At 45.0% G+C, this 18,116-nt stretch overlaps 1 protein-coding gene across 1 annotated transcript in view; it reads right to left on the bottom strand.

The window, feature by feature from the left end:
• The window catches only part of LOC311120079 (netrin receptor DCC-like), a gene marked incomplete at both ends in the record, with an annotated part of 83,607 nt that overhangs the window by 23,248 nt on the left and 42,243 nt on the right, over nucleotides 1-18,116 (bottom strand). Inside the window, 4 exons of the mRNA XM_084194696.1 lie at nucleotides 2,986-3,180; nucleotides 4,313-4,423; nucleotides 7,517-7,658; nucleotides 15,376-15,425. Coding sequence (XP_084050822.1) covers nucleotides 2,986-3,180; nucleotides 4,313-4,423; nucleotides 7,517-7,658; nucleotides 15,376-15,425 — 498 coding nt within the window. The remainder of the gene's footprint in view (nucleotides 1-2,985; nucleotides 3,181-4,312; nucleotides 4,424-7,516; nucleotides 7,659-15,375; nucleotides 15,426-18,116) is intronic.

Raw genomic sequence — 18,116 nt, 5'->3', positions numbered from 1 at the left:
AGGTCAGATTACTGTAATCTTGCATGCCAGATTTTACAGCTACGGTGTAGCTGTTGTAAGCGAAACAACCTGTCTTCAACAGCTGTTGATCTGGGGTTTAGAGACGACCTGTCTTCAACAGCTGTTGATCTGTGGTTTAGAGACGACCTGTCTTCAACAGCTGTTGATCTGTGGTTTAGAGACGACCTGTCTTCAACAGCTGTTGATCTGGGGTTTAGAGACGACCTGTCTTCAACAGCTGTTGATCTGTGGTTTAGAGACGACCTGTCTTCAACAGCTGTTGATCTGTGGTTTAGAGACGACCTGTCTTCAACAGCTGTTGATCTGTGGTTTAGAGACGACCTGTCTTCAACAGCTGTTGATCTGTGGTTTAGAGACGACCTGTCTTCAACAGCTGTTGATCTGTGGTTTAGAGACGACCTGTCTTCAACAGCTGTTGATCTGGGGTTAAGCCCTGGATGTGGACTGTCTCGTATCGTTCTGACAGAGTCCTCCGTACGTGACCCATAGATGACCCGTCATAGGACCACAGAGAGGTCAGACAGGTCTGTAAGGAACAGCGAATAGATCCTAACTGATCCACGATGATATTCTCATCCGAGCTAGTCTCCCAGAAGATTCAAGCACTGACATCGGTAATAATAAATATGCAACATTTGCAGATGGATTACCCTTCCAGATTGTATTCGTTAGGCATAGATAATGTGCCGTAGCATTGCTAAACCACTGTTATAGTTCTATACATTCGGAATACATTTACATTTAAAATGTTAGTCATTTTAGCAGACGCTCTTATCCAGAGCGACTTACAGTTAGTGAGTGCATACATTATTTTTTGTATTTTTCATACTGGCCCCCCCGTGGGAATCAAACCCACAACCATGGCGTTGCAAACGCCATGCTCTACCAACTGAGCTACATCCCCTGCCGGCCATTCCCTCTCCCCTACCCTGGACGACGCTAGGCCAATTGTGCGCCGCCCCATGGGTCTCCCGGTCGCGGCCGGCTACGACAGAGCCTACAGACATCCATTACCAGTCAAGCCAGACAGACAGATCCTGGCGTGTTGAGCCTCTGTCTACCGTACTGTTATGCTCTGATGCAAGGAGAGGAAACATTCCGGTTCTCTAAACTACCTCCATATAAGATTATATGGACAGATCCTAGATCCGTACTTCTAATTTGAGATGCTTTGTGGTTTACATATCATTTGTATATAGAGAGACACAGATGCAAAGGGAGACAGAGAGTAGGGGCTGAGGTGGGATTCGTAACCAAGTCACCAGTGCTACAGTGAGGGAAAAAAGTATTTGATCCCCTGCTGATTTTGTATGTTTGCCCACTGACAAAGAAATGATGTCTATAATTTTAATGGTAGGTTTATTTGAACAGTGAGAGACAGAATAACAACAAGAAAATCAAGAAAAACGCATGTAAAATATGTTATAAATTGATTTGCATTTTAATGAGGGAAATAAGTATTTGACCCCCTCTCAATCAGAAAGATTTCTGGCTCCCAGGTGTCTTTCATACAGGTAACAAGCTGAGATTAGGAGCACACTCTTAAAGGGAGTGCTCCTGATCTCAGTTTGTTACCTGTATAAAAGACCTGTCCACAGAAGCAATCAATCAATCAGATTCCAAACTCTCCACCATGGCCAAGACCAAAGAGCTCTCCAAGGATGTCAGGGACAAGATTGTAGACCTACACAAGGCTGAAATGGGCTACAAGACCATCGCCAAGCAGCTTGGTGAGAAGGTGACAACAGTTGGTGCGATTATTCGCAAATGGAAAAACACAAAATAACTATCAATCTCCCTCGGCCTGGGGCTCCATGCAAGATCTCACCTCGTGGAGTTGCAATGATCATGAGAACGGTGAGGAATCAGCCCAGAACTACACGGGAGGATCTTGTCAATGATGTCAAGGCAGCTGGGACCATAGTCACCAAGAAAACTATTGGTAACACACTACGCCGTGAAGGACTGAAATCCTGCAGCGCCCGCAAGGTCCCCTGCTCAAGAAAGCACATATACAGGCCCGTCTGAAGTTTGCCAATGAACATCTGAACGATTCAGAGGAGAACTGGGTGAAAGTGTTGTGGTCAGATGAGACCAAAATCGAGCTCTTTGGCATCAACTCAACTCGCCGTGTTTGAAGGAGGAGGAATGCTGCCTATGACCCCAAGAACACCATCCCCACCGTCAAACATGGCTGTGGAAACATTATGCTTTGGGGGTCTTTTTCTGCTAAGGGGACAGGACAACTTCACCGCATCAAAGGGACGATGGACGGGCCATGTACCGTCAAATCTTGGGTGAGAACCTCCTTCCCTCAGCCAGGGCATTGAAAATGGGTCGTGGATGGGTATTCCGGCATGACAATGACCCAAAACACACGGCCAAGGCAACAAAGGAGTGGCTCAAGAAGAAGCACATTAAGGTCCTGGAGTGGCCTAGCCAGACTCCAGACCTTAATCCCATAGAAAATATGTGGAGGGAGCTGAAGGTTCGAGTTGCCAAATGTCAGCCTCGAAACCTTAATGACTTGGAGAAGATCTGCAAAGAGGAGTGGGACAAAATCTCTCCTGAGATGTGTGCAAACCTGGTGGCCAACTACAAGAAACGTCTGACCTCTGTGATTGCCAACAAGGGTTTTGCCACCAAGTACTAAGTCATGTTTTGCAGAGGGGGCAAATACTTATTTCCCTCATTAAAATGCAAATCAATTTATAACATTTTTGATATGCGTTTTTCTGGATTGTTTTGTTGTTATTCTGTCTCTCACTGTTCAAATAAACCTACCATTAAAATTATAGACTGATCATTTCTTTGCCAGTGGGCAAACGTACAAAATCAGCAGGGGATCAAATACTTTTTTCCCTCACTGTAAGTGTATGTTTGTTCCGGAGTCTGCAGTACTACCACTAACCAGACTAGTACAATGTTCAGTCTGGTTCAACCAAGCTGTAGAAGAGAACTCACCCAGGTTTTCTATGGAGTAGTATCGCTGCTTGCTGTCCACCCTGACCGTCTCAGCATAGGGACTTCCTACTCCGTAGCCAATGATGTAGCCCCGTACCAGGATGTTGGGGTTGAGGGGCGGGGTCCAGCTCATGATGATGCTGTTGGGAAGGGGCCGGACGTGGAGGGAACTGGGCTGGTTCGGGACTTGGCTCTCTGGAAAGAAATGTACACCCAAATGGGAAGCTTCAGATAACACAGAATAACCATGGAAATGGGCCTAAAATGTCATAATGATAATATATACAGTCATGCATGCATACATTTTACGTACGGGGGTGGTCCCGGGAATCGAACCCACTACCCTGGCATTGCAAGGGCCATGCTCTACGAACTGAGACCTACAAAAAAATGTTTTGCCCTTGATGATATTTTCTCACAGTATATCGACTTATGTGGCTGAATTGTGTTTTTTTAAACGGTCAAATCAATTAAGTCAAATCAAATCCAAATCAGAAACAGCACTAACAGTGGATCCTTCTAGCTAAACCTGTAAACCAAAGCCTTCTAACGCGATCTGACAGTTTGGGTAATCCTCTAGGAAGGGATGCTAGGAAGACGTTCTGAGGTTAATATCAGTGTATTGAGTGATAATCCATTAGAATTGCATTAGGTTCCCCTGTCATCTCCTAAATGCATCTGCCTGATTGATCCCTTCCTTATCTCGCCGCTCTCCTAGATGCATTACCTGTTTAAATCTCCTTCCTAATTGCCTGGCTGCCACAGCTTGTTCTGGTCAGGCTATGTATAATTAATATGAAACAAAATGCTTTTAAGTTGTACCAGGCACAGTGAGTGGTTAAGATCCAAATGGCACCCGAATACTTATTTAGTGCACTATTTTTTTTGGGGACCAGAGCCCTATTGGCCTTGGTCGGAAGTAGTGCACTACATAAGGAATAGGGTGCCATTTGGGACGGAGGACACAGTGGATGCCTGCACAGCAGCTTTGCATGATGCTCAATCTGTAAAATCTGCTTTATACACCTTGGTCACACCACTGTCTCAATATTTAAACACCTCACTCACACACACAACGTGGAAAGAGATGGACGTGTCTGAATACAAGATTCTAGCCCTGCCTCGGGGGGATAGAGACAGAGGGAGGCATGGTAGTAGACGAGGAGGAGGAGGGGAGGTTCCGCGTCCCAAATGGCACCCTATTTCTTAAATAGTGCACTACTTTTGCCCAGGGCTAATGTAGTGCACTATAGGGAATATGAAGCCCACTTGAAAACGCAGCAAGAAGACGACGGAATGAATTGTAAATAAAGTGTTTGTGTCTTACCATCAAGGTCATTCTCTGGCGTCTCTGCGGTGAACCACTCGCTGGCTGGGCCCGTGCCGTTTGTTGTCATAGCTGCTACCTGGAAACTGTACTGACTGCCTTTCTCTAGCCCTGAGAAGAGAGAGAGGACATTGTCAAAGAGATGTTAAACACAGCTAAATACAACAAAAACAGCTATACTGCCTTTCTCCAGCTCGGAGACATGGTTCCCCAACTGGCGGCCCGCGGGACATATTTTGCCCACGGGTGGTTTTATTTGGCCCCCCATGTTTTCTGAGCAAACAAAAACATAATTGACTAAAAACAGCAGGAAGTCAGCTCCAAGTGATTTTTATTTAAGAAATCTGTTCCCAAGTATTCCCACGCATCATAGAGAAAAACATGTGAGCAAGGTTTGAAATGATTATGTTTTGGTCAAATGTTATATCTGTTTGGGCTTCTTGCGGTCAATTTGCCATCTACAAATTATTTGTAATTATGTACCGGCCCCCCGACCATCCGCTCAAGGCAAAATCGCCCGACCGCTGAATCTAGTTGATGATCCCTGGTCTCAGAGATGTTAACCATAGCTGTACTGACTGGCTTTCTGCCGCTCTGAGACGGGGCGAGGACGACGTCTAAGAGCTGTTAAACACAATAATACCGACAGCATTCTAGAAGGCTACATACTGAATCAGCTGAAAGCTGTACTGACTGTTTTTTCTACAACCCTGAGACAGAGAAGCACAACAATGTCAGAAAGATATTATCAAACACAGCTGTACCGTCCTGTCTCCAGCCCTGAGGAGAGAGACGGGGAAACATTACGACACAGAGATGTTAAAAACAGTACTTATCACAAACCTGAGTCTGTAAACAGGGGGAAACACGACAACATCACAGAGGTACAGAGGCACCCCCCACCCCCCTGCAGTGTCTGTGTGGTTGAGTGGTAAACATCCATCACAGCAAACACATACAGGATGGTAGTAAGCCTGAATGGTTGTGGGTTCAATCCTCACAACAGCCTTTCCACTCTTAACGCATCCTCAGATAGACTGGTTGTTGATGTCCCTTTCTCTCCTTTCATTTTAACCCTTCAAAACATCTCTGTGTCAGTAAAATGAACACCTAGTTATCTCTGTTAAAATGAACACCTAGTTATCTCTGTTAAAATGAACACCTAGTTATCTCTGTTAAAATGAACACCTAGTCATCTCTGTTAAAATGAACACCTAGTCATCTCTGTTAAAATGAACACCTAGTCATCTCTGTTAAAATGAACACCTAGTCATCTCTGTTAAAATGAACACCTAGTTATCTCTGTTAAAATGAGTACCTAGTTATCTCTGTTAAAATGAACACCTAGTTATCTCTGTTAAAATGAACACCTAGTTATCTCTGTTAAAATGAACACCTAGTTATCTCTGTTAAAATGAACACCTAGTTATCTCTGTTAAAATGAACACCTAGTTATCTCTGTTAAAATGAACACCTAGTTATCTCTGTTAAAATGAACACCTAGTTATCTCTGTTAAAATGAACACCTAGTTATCTCTGTTAAAATGAACACCTAGTCATCTCTGTTAAAATGAACACCTAGTCATCTCTGTTAAAATGAACACCTAGTCATCTCTGTTAAAATGAACACCTAGTCATCTCTGTTAAAATGAACACCTAGTTATCTCTGTTAAAATGAACACCTAGTTATCTCTGTTAAAATGAACACCTAGTTATCTCTGTTAAAATGAACACCTAGTTATCTCTGTTAAAATGAACACCTAGTTATCTCTGTTAAAATGAACACCTAGTTATCTCTGTTAAAATGAACACCTAGTTATCTCTGTTAAAATGAACACCTAGTTATCTCTGTTAAAATGAACACCTAGTTATCTCTGTTAAAATGAACACGTAGTTATCTCTGTTAAAATGAACACCTAGTTATCTCTGTTAAAATGAACACCTAGTTATCTCTGTTAAAATGAACGCCTAGTCATCTCTGTTAAAATGAACGCCTAGTCATCTCTGTTAAAATGAACACCTAGTTATCTCTGTTAAAATGAGTACCTAGTTATCTCTGTTAAAATGAGCACCTAGTTATCTCTGTTAAAATGAACACCTAGTTATCTCTGTTAAAATGAACACCTAGTTATCTCTGTTAAAATGAACACCTAGTTATCTCTGTTAAAATGAACACCTAGTTATCTCTGTTAAAATGAACACCTAGTTATCTCTGTTAAAATGAACACCTAGTTATCTCTGTTAAAACGAACACCTAGTTATCTCTGTTAAAATGAACACCTAGTTATCTCTGTTAAAATGAGCACCTAGTTATCTCTGCTGTGGTGTGTGGAACACCTTCCTAATTTTGAGTTGGACCCCCTTTTGCCCTCAGAACAGCCTCAAGTCATCGGGGCATGGACTCTACAAGGTGTCGAAAGCGTTCCACAGGGATGCTGGCACCATGTTGACTCCAATGCTTCCTACAGTTGTGTTAAGTTGGCTGGATGTCCTTTGGGTGGTGGACCATTCTTGATACACACGGGAAACTGTCAAGAGTGAAAAACCCAGCAGCGTTGCAGTTCTTGACACAAACCGGTGCTCCTGGAACCTACTACCATACTTAAATGTTTTGTCTTGCCCATTCACCCTCTGAATGGCAGAACATACACAATCCATGTCTCAAATGTCTCAAGGCTTGAAAATCCTTCTTTAACCCCGTCTCCTCACCTTCATCGACACTGATTGAAGTGGATTTAACAAGTGACATCAATAAGGGTTAATAGCTTTCACCTGGATTCACCTGGTCAGTCTATGTCATGGAAAGGCAGTGTATACTGTATACAGTATCTGTATTATCTGGCTACTGGTGCTTATATATGTGAACAGGTACCAGAAGACTCACCTGTGAACAGGTACCAGAAGACTCACCTGTGAACAGGTACCAGGAGACTCACCTGTGAACAGGTACCAGGAGACTCACCTGTGAACAGGTACCAGGAGACTCACCTGTGAACAGGTACCAGGAGACTCACCTGTGAACAGGTACCAGGAGACTCACCTGTGAACAGGTACCAGAAGTCTCACCTGTGAACAGTTACCAGGATACCAGGAGACTCACCTGTGTACAGGTACCAGGAGACTCACCTGTGAACAGGTACCAGAAGTCTCACCTGTGAACAGGTACAAGAAGTCTCACCTGTGAACAGGTACCAGGAGACTCACCTGTGAACAGGTACCAGAAGTTGTTAGGTTCGATGGCCTCCTGGTCTCCTCGTCGGCCGGTCTTCCGGTGTCGGAGCTTATAGCCGGTGATGAACCCGTTCTGGCTGTTGGGAGGAGGGGGCTGCCAGCTCACCTTAATGCTCTGAAACACAGTCAGGGAGAGGACACATGTTCACTATGTATATGTGATCCCTGTGGGAATTGAACCCACAACCTTGCTTTGCTGGCGCCACTCTCTTACCAACAGACCCAAATGCCCACCTAATTTAATAACCACCACATACTGTATAAGGGCCAGCTTCCAGCCATCCAAGATGTGGACTGTTCTCCATGCTCCCGTCTGGCAGGCGTTACCATGCTCCAGTCCTGCACATTGAATAAGGTACTGACACTGACCTGTACATTCAACCACTCAAGTACCCCTGCACATTCAATAAGGTACTGACACTGACCTGTTTATTCAACCACTGCATTGTTGGGGAAGAGCTCTCAAGTAAGCAATAACGATGTCAACACCATAACACTATAATGATGTCAATACCATAACAATGTCAATACATAACACTATAACGATGTCAACACCATAACATTGTCAACACCATAACACTATAACGATGTCAACACCATAACAATGTCAACACCAAAACACTATAACGATGTCAACACCATAACAATGTCAACACCATAACACTATAACGATGTCAACACCATAACAATGTCAACACCATAACACTATAAGGATGTCAACACCATAATGATGTCAACACTATAACAATGTCAACACCATATCACTATAACGATGTCAACACCATAACATTGTCAACACCATAACACTATAACGATGTCAACACCATACGATGTCAACAACATAACACTATAACGATATCAACACCATAACACTATAATGATGTCAACACCAGAACAATGTCAACACAATAACAATATAACAATGTCAACACCATAACAATGTCAACACCATAACACTATAATGATGTCAACACCATATCAATGTCAACACCATAACACTATAACGATGTCAACACCATAACACTATAATGATGTCAACACATAACAATGTCAACACCATAACAATGTCAACACCATAACAATGTCAACACCATAACAATATAATGATGTCAACACCATAACAATGTCAACACCATAACACTATAATGATGTCAACACCATAACACTATACGATGTCAACACCATAACATTGTCATCACCATAACACTATAACGATGTCAACACCATAACACTATAACGATGTCAACACCATAACAATGTCAACACCATAACACTATAACGATGTCAACACCATAACAATGTCAACGCCATAACAATGTCAACACCATGACACTATAATGATGTCAACACCATAACAATGTCAACACCATAAGACTATAATGATGTTAACACCATAACAATGTCAACGCCATAACAATGTCAACACCATAACACTATAACGATGTCAACACCATAACAATATCAACGCCATAACAATGTCAACACCATAACAATGTCAACACAATAACAATATAACGATGTCAACTCCATAACAATGTCAACACCATAACACTATAACAATGTCAACACCATAAAAATGTCAACACCGTAACACTATAACGATGTCAACAACATAACGATGTCAACACTATAACACTATAACGATGTCAACACCATAACAATGTCAACACCATAACACTATAACGATGTCAACACCATAACAATGTCAACACCATAACACTATAACAATGTCAACACCATAACAATGTCAACACCATAACACTATAACGATGTCAACACCATAACAATGTCAGAGCTAGTAAGGGGATGGCATAATGGAAGACTTTGAACGGGCCTCAATGTTTATGGGTTTGCATGCACCGTTGCAAACAATGGATTTCCGCCTGAGGTCTACAAGATCTCCAGAGACTAACTCTAAGAGGAGCCGAAGATAGTCTTTACATGGTCAACAATATGCTTGTCTAACCTGACAGATCATGGTTGGGTTTATCACTGAAACAGCATAAATAAGAGAAAAATAATCATCTACTGTAGCTCCCATCCTCTCTCAGATCAGCCTGAGCATGTTAAATATTCATCTAGTCCCATCCTCTCTCAGATCAGCCTGAGCATGTTAAATATTCATCTAGTCCCATTCTCTCTCAGATCAGCCTGAGCATGTTAAATATTCATCTAGTCCCATCCTCTCTCAGATCAGCCTGAGCATGTTAAATATTCATCTAGTCCCATCCTCTCTCAGATCAGCCTGAGCATGTTAAATATTCATCTAGTCCCATCCTCTCTCAGATCAGCCTGAGCATGTTAAATATTCATCTAGTCCCATCCTCTCTCAGATCAGCCTGAGCATGTTAAATATTAATCTAGTGTCACCTCTTGGAAACAGAGGAAAATATTAACATTTACTAGCACCTGTTTCCCCGTTCAGACAATCATCTTAATTGATTACAACAGGCTTGATTGCTGTAAAGGGAGGCTCGTTGGAGCTCCGTATGTGAATGTGTGTGTGTGTGTGTGTGTGTGTGTGTGTGTGTGTGTGTGTGTATAGCTCTGTGCTCCAGCTCTGGAAGCCTCTGGAGGTTGGAATGGTGGCATGGTGGTGATTAAGAGAGGCATGCACACACACACACACACACAACGATTAAGAGAGAAGCAGTTAGTGTCATTTGGCCTTGTTGTAGCAGCACTAGTTATTCCACCAAGAACAGAACGGATCTGCCAGATACAATCTACAGCCATTCCATATGGGCACAGCCCTGCCAGATACAATATACAGCCATTCCATATGGGCACAGCCCTGCCAGATACAATATACAGCCATTCCATATGGGCACAGCCCTGCCAGATACAATATACAGCCATTCCATATGGGCACAGCCCTGCCAGATACAATATACAGCCATTCCATATGGGCACAGCCCTGCCAGATACAATATACAGCCATTCCATATGGGCACAGCCCTGCCAGATACAATATACAGCCATTCCATATGGACACAGCCCTGCCAGATACAATATACAGCCATTCCATATGGGCACAGCCCTGCCAGATACAATATACAGCCATTCCATATGGGCACAGCCCTGCCAGATACAATATACAGCCATTCCATATGGGCACAGCCCTGCCAGATACAATATACAGCCATTCCATATGGGCACAGCCCTGCCAGATACAATATACAGCCATTCCATATGGGCACAGCCCTGCCAGATACAATATACAGCCATTCCATATGGGCACAGCCCTGCCAGATACAATATACAGCCATTCCATATGGGCACAGCCCTGCCAGATACAATATACAGCCATTCCATATGGGCACAGCCCTGCCAGATACAATATACAGCCATTCCATATGGGCACAGCCTTGCTGAAGGACAGGGAGTCTGTAGCAGCCATTAGATTCCCCCCCCCCAGTGAAGTTCTAGTCATTTACCCATGTATTTTACAGTATATGATATTATACTCCATGTATGACACAATGCATTAATGATAGGAAGCTAAATGGGTGAAGCGTAAACGCAGTAATGAGAGAATATGGAGCAGTGGGGTTGAATGTATAGGATTACATAGAATATGGAGTAGTGGGTTGAATGTATAGGATTACATAGAACATGGAGTAGTGGGTTGAATGTATAGGATTACATAGAACACTGTATAATACTATATATTTCATTTTATCATAGGTGAGTCAGTGCCGCTGGAAAGTTTTTAGGACAAGAAGAAGAAGAAGAAGAAGAAGAAGAAGAAGAAGAAGAAGAAGAAGAAGAAGAAGAAGAAGAAGAAGAAGAAGAAGAAGAAGGTGGCTCCTGGAAAAGAGACAAGCTATGACGTAAATACTGCAATGCAGGCAGTATTTCATTTAATTGAGACCTGAGTGTGTGTGGATTGTATCCACTCTTTATTTATCGGTACTGTGCAGGTTGCTATTGCAGAGCAAATCCTCCCTAATGCCTACTTATATTCTAATCCAGTTAACCTTGCAAAGTGCTAGGCTACACAGAGTCATGGCCTCTTTTAAAACTTCACACAGACAGACTATTAGTTATGTATGTTGCCGTGGAGGCTGGTGGGAGGAGCTATAAGAGGACGGGCTCATAATAATGTCTGGAATGGAATCAATGAAACGGAGTCAAACATGTGGTTTCCATGGGTTAGGTAACAGGGGTTAGGGTTAGGTAACAGGGGTTAGGGTTAGGTAACAGGGGTTAGGGTTAGGTAACAGGGGTTAGGGTTAGGGTTAGGTAACAGGGGTTAGGGTTAGGTAACAGGGGTTAGGGTTAGGTAACAGGGGTTAGGGTTAGGTAACAGGGGTTAGGGTTAGGGTTAGGTAACAGGGGTTAGGGTTAGGGTTAGGTAACAGGGGTTAGGGTTAGGTAACAGGGGTTAGGGTTAGGTAACAGGGGTTAGGGTTAGGGTTAGGTAACAGGGGTTAGGGTTAGGTAACAGGGGTTAGGGTTAGGTAACAGGGGTTAGGGTTAGGGTTAGGTAACAGGGGTTAGGGTTAGGTAACAGGGGTTAGGGTTAGGTAACAGGGGTTAGGGTTAGGGTTAGGTAACAGGGGTTAGGGTTAGGTAACAGGGGTTAGGGTTAGGTAACAGGGGTTAGGGTTAGTTAACAGGGGTTAGGGTTAGGTAACAGGGGTTAGGGTTAGGTAACAGGGGTTAGGGTTAGGTAACAGGGGTTAGGGTTAGGTAACAGGGGTTAGGGTTAGTTAACAGGGGTTAGGGTTAGGTAACAGGGGTTAGGGTTAGGGTTAGGTAACAGGGGTTAGGGTTAGGTAACAGGGGTTAGGGTTAGGTAACAGGGGTTAGGGTTAGGTAACAGGGGTTAGGGTTAGATAACAGGGGTTAAGGTTAGGGTTACGTAACAGGGGTTAGGGTTAGTTAACAGGGGTTAGGGTTAGGTAACAGGGGTTAGGGTTAGGTAACAGGGGTTAGGGTTAGGTAACAGGGGTTAGGGTTAGGGTTAGGTAACAGGGGTTAGGGTTAGGTAACAGGGGTTAGGGTTAGGTAACAGGGGTTAGGGTTAGGTAACAGGGGTTAGGGTTAGGTAACAGGGGTTAGGGTTAGGTAACAGGGGTTAGGGTTAGATAACAGGGGTTAGGGTTAGGTAACAGGGGTTAGGGTTAGGTAACAGGGGTTAGGGTTAGATAACAGGGGTTAGAGTTAGGGTTACGTAACAGGGGTTAGGGTTAGGTAACAGGGGTTAGGGTTAGGTAACAGGGGTTAGGGTTAGGTAACAGGGGTTAGGGTTAGGGTTAGGTAACAGGGGTTAGGGTTAGGTAACAGGGGTTAGGGTTAGGTAACAGGGGTTAGGGTTAGGTAACAGGGGTTAGGGTTAGGTAACAGGGGTTAGGGTTAGGTAACAGGGGTTAGGGTTAGGTAACAGGGGTTAGGGTTAGGTAACAGGGGTTAGGGTTAGGTAACAGGGGTTAGGGTTAGATAACAGGGGTTAGGGTTAGGTAACAGGGGTTAGGGTTAGGTAACAGGGGTTAGGGTTAGATAACAGGGGTTAGAGTTAGGGTTACGTAACAGGGGTTAGGGTTAGGTAACAGGGGTTAGGGTTAGGTAACAGGGGTTAGGGTTAGGTAACAGGGGTTAGGGTTAGGGTTAGGTAACAGGGGTTAGGGTTAGGTAACAGGGGTTAGGGTTAGGTAACAGGGGTTAGGGTTAGGTAACAGGGGTTAGGGTTAGGTAACAGGGGTTAGGGTTAGGTAACAGGGGTTAGGGTTAGGTAACAGGGGTTAGGGTTAGGTAACAGGGGTTAGGGTTAGGTAACAGTAAGGATGTATCCCTAACAGTTTGTTTGGCCTCTGCTTCACGTACACACTCTGCTTCAGTGCTGAAAACCAAACAACGTGGACACAGTCAACATCCCCAAAAGATCCCTATTCCCTATATAGTGCACTACTTTTGACCAAGACCCATAGGGTTCAGGGCCCATAGAACTCTGGGCAAAAGTAGTGCACTATGTAGGGAAATAGGATGCTATTTGGGACACAATCCCAGTTAAATCCTTGGGCAGGCTGGGGTGTAAAATGATGAGGGTTTGGGGAATAATATGCCCACCTACTGGGACTCACACCTGCTGCCATCTCTGTTGACAATGACGACCATGGTACACAAATGTTTGACAGCTGACCCCCCCCCCCCCCCCCCCCCACAGACCTGACTGTCACTGTTAGGTTGGCTCAGACTATGAGTGGTCTCCCTCTGTCTCTGTCTCTGTCTCTGTCTCTCTCTCTCTCTCTCTCTCTCTCTCTCTCTCCATCTCTCCATCTCTCTCTCTCTCTCTCTCTCTCTCTCTCTCTCTCTCTCTCTCTCTCTCTCTCTCTCTCTCTCTCTCTCTCTCTCTCTCTCATCACACTATCATCAAACTATCTGTTGATAATCAACTTCTTGCTAAGGTTTGGGTTATGGTAAGGCTTAGGGTTAGAGATGCCATGACCTCCTCATGTGGCCCAAGGTTTTATCTTCTAAAGGTGACTCTTTATTCATCTAGACTAGGCTAGCTGGTGCCGTGGCAGCTAGTATCATATTTCCTTTATATGTTCTTCTCCAGTTTCTATCCATCAATGGAAATATCCATCTCCTTCAGCCTCAAAGCCATGGTGAGGTGAAGTGTCCTTAACTGTCTGTTCACTGACAACTGCTGCTCTTTTACAGAAAATACTATAAGTAGACTAACTAGTATGAATAATTCTGTCAGATCTACACTTCTGCTTCTGAATGGGGCTTCTCTCTCTCAAGGTTTCTACTGCAAATGTGAGTGAATGGTGGAATAAATGAGTGTCCAGGTTAACAGAAAACCCCTTGTAGAATATGTCCGAGGCTGGAACTTCAAGGCTTATTCTCTGGTCCCAGATCTGTATGTGCTGTTTAGCAGAGTCGTGGAACTTACTCTTTTTCCACTTTCTTCCTAAAACCCTCCTCTGTCAGCTTTAAAGAGCAGGGAGGAGAAGTGCAGAGCGGAGTCAAGCACCACGCCCTCCTCAGGAGCCACGCCGAGCCTGTAGGGGCCCCATCCACTGCAAGCTGTTTTTCTGAGACACAACTTTTGGCCTGTTCTGAATTATTCTAGTACTCCAGGGATCCACTCTGGCATAAACACACTGTCTGTCTGTCTGTCTGTCTGTCTGTCTGTCTGTCTGTCTGTCTGTCTGTCTGTCTGTCTGTCTGTCTGTCTGTCTGTCTGTCTGTCTGTCTGTCTGTCTGTCTGTCTGTCTGTCTGTCTGTCTGTCTGTCTGTCTGTCTGTCTGTCTGTCTGTCTGTCTGTCTGTCTGTCTGTCTGTCTGTCTGTCTGTCTGTCTGTCTGTCTGTCTGTCTGTCTGTCTGTCTGTCTGTCTGCCTGCCTGCCTGCCTGCCTGCCTGCCTGCCTGCCTGCCTGCCTGCCTGCCTGCCTGCCTGCCTGCCTGCCTGCCTGCCTGCCTGCCTGCCTGCCTGCCTGCCTGCCTGCCTGCCTGCCTGCCTGCCTGCCTGCCTGCCTGCCTGCCTGCCTGCCTGCCTGCCTGCCTGCCTGCCTGCCTGCCTGCCTGTCTGTCTGCCTGTCTGTCTGTAGCACGGTAGGCAGCTCATTTTGGATTGAAGCAATGTGTTTAATCAAGTGTTTAGGTTCATACAGACAAACCCAGCTGGCTGGAAGGTGGAGCCAATACATTTTTGTCAATAAAAATACATATTCTCTGGGTCTCGGAGTGAAATGTATGGCAACTTTTGAAAGTCCAACAGGCAATGTCATCAAACGACTTTATAGTGTTGATGTTTTATAGGCCAAAGGATATATACTTACACATATTATATATTTTAAATCACAAAACGCATGTACTCACTCTTGAGAGGACGACTTCCAAGGAGATGTTTTGTGGTGGAGCACTTGGCACTGTGGAGGAAATAACACATGATGAAATGAATAAAACAAAAACACTTTAAAGCTTTAAATTTAAACACTTTAAATTGAGGTTCCTCAATAGCTGGGACACATCTGTTGTTGGACATCAAGGACTGTAAAATCACCAGGAACTCAGCTCAAAGTGATTTTCATTGAAGAAAATCACGCATACGCATACATATAGATAATCCCGCGACTAAATGTAATTGGGGACCCCTGCTTTAACGTACAGCTACAGCATGTGTGCTTTGACTCGGCAGTTCTTCAGTTCAGGAGTCAAGGCCTATTAAAGTCCCATTCTGATAAAGTCAAATCATTCACATGATTGTAGACACGTCAGTCTTCCTCTCTTTAACACACAGACCACCAGCTACTTCTGTCAGGTTCACTGGTGACCACTGAACATGAATTATCAAATTACATTTGACGAGAAGTAGCTGGTGGTCACTTCAGAAGATCGACGCAAAGCCCATGTAGACACAAAACCCATTTAAGTAAGTAATTGAAGTACATTTCCTGTCGAAAAGGTAAATGGGTTGAATTACAGTAGGCGGAAGGAAATGGTGATCTGGTCTTCCTTTAATGGACTTCCTAGCTTTAGGTGTAGTGACTTAGATTATTGAGAATAATAATAATACTATGCCATTTAGCAGACGCTTTTAGCCAAAGCGACTTACAGTCATGCATGCATACATTTTTGTGTATGGGTGGTCCCGGGGATCGAACCCACTACCTTGGCGTTACAAGCGCCGTGCTCTACCAGCTGAGCTACAGAGGACCACGAACAAAGGAAATGGTGATCTGGTCCTCCTTGAATGGACTTCCTAGCTTTAAATGTAGTGACTTAGATGATTGAAAACAAAGGAAATGGTGATCTGGTCCTCCTTGAATGGACTTCCTAGCTTTAGCTCTAGTGAACAAAGTAAAGGGTGGCATTAAAGAGACACTCCATCAGGCTTATCTACGACAGGGCCTCTACGACCGGCCAATGGGCACGCAGGACGGAAACGACCCCTTTCGAATCTTTAGAATGACCTGATTAGGTAACATGAATGACAGGTAACAAGACTGACCTTTCTACAGATCTCATCTATCATGACAGCATTCTATACACTCAGAGGAAGAGGCCACTGGAGACCACTATACTTTAAACAGCTATCAAAGATGGGATTTATAAAACAGGTTGCCATAATTCCAGTTTTTCTCAGACTATTGAGCTCATTCAGCTGTACAGCATGGTTCTGGCAGCACACAGTCCACAGGGAGTGGAGGAGGCAGGTTGGTGGTAGTGACATTGGCATGTGCGTGAGCGACCTGCCAGCCGGCCGGCAGTTTGCCTGAAGAACAGGATTGGCGTGAAGCCGTGGTGGACGAGCGACCGGTGTGTGGACTGGCGGCGTGTGTGGAAGGGGAAAAGTCATGAATTACCTTGGAGAGAGAAAGGAGAAGCCAGCCGGTAGTAAAGAGAGAGAGAGAGAGAAGCGGCGGTGGCTGCAGCCTGCCGGCCTGGTGGTTTCATTACGACAGCACAAGGAGCATTAACTAACCAGGGAGATTTTTAAAAAGGCAGCTCATGGGGCTCATTTGAAACATTCAGCCATCGCTAACGGGATCTGACAGAAGATACATTCCTGCAGCCCTCTCAGCTCTGCACATGACCTATAAGAGAGTTCTGAGGGCTGGGAGGGGCTGGTGGGGCTGGGAGGGGCTGAAAGGAGCTGGGAGGGGCTGAGAGGAGATGGGAGGGGCTGAGAGGAGATGGGAGGGGCTGAGAGGAGATGGGAGGGAGCCGGGCACACAACAGGGAGTACGGGGGGGGGGCAGAGCACGCACCCTTGTGGGGCCCCTGTGTTGAGGATCAGCGTAGTGGAGGTGTTGTTGCCTACCTTCACCACCTGGGGGCGGTCTGTCAGGAAGTCCAGGACCCAGTTGCACAGGGCGGGGTTCAGACCCAGGGCCCCGAGCTTAATGATGAGCTTGGAGGGTACTATGGTGTTGAAGGCTGAGCTGTAGTCAATGAACAGCATTCTTAAATACAGTAGGTAATCCTTTTGTCCAGATGGAATAAGGCAGTGTGGAGTGGGATGGCGATTGCATTGTCCATGGATCTATTGGGGCGGTATGCAAATTGCAGTGGGTCTAGGGTGTCGGGTAAGGTGGAGGTGATATGATCCTTAACTAGCCTCTCAAAGCACTTCATGATGACAGAAGTCAGTGCTACGGGGCGATAGTCATTTAGTTCAGTTACCTTTGCTTTCTTGGGTACAGGAACAATGGTGGACATCTTGAAGCAAGTGGGGACAGCAGACTGGGATAGGGAGAGATTGAATATGTCCGTAAACACTCCAGCCAGCTGGTCTGCGCATGCTCTGAGGATGCGGCTAGGAATGCCGTCTGGGCCGGCAGCCTTGCGAGGGTTAACACGCTTAGATGTCTTACTCACGTCGGCTACGGAGAGCGAGAGCTCACAGTCCTTGGGAGCGGCCTATGTCGGTGGCACTGTGTTATCCTCAAAGAAGGCGAAGACGGTGTTTAGCTTGTCCTGGAGCAAGACGTCGGTGTCCGCAACGTGGCTGGTTTTCCTTTTGTAATCCGTAATTATATGTAGGCCCTGCCACATACGTCTCGTGTCTGAGCCATTGAATTGTGACTCCACTTTGTCTCTGTACTGGCGTTTCGCAT

The sequence above is a fragment of the Coregonus lavaretus genome, assembly GCF_964263955.1.
Source record: "Coregonus lavaretus genome assembly, contig: HAP1_SCAFFOLD_1688, whole genome shotgun sequence".
Lineage (NCBI taxonomy): Eukaryota > Metazoa > Chordata > Actinopteri > Salmoniformes > Salmonidae > Coregonus > Coregonus lavaretus.
The sequence above is the reverse complement of the archived record's forward strand: the minus strand, read 5'-3'. Positions and strand labels throughout refer to the sequence as shown.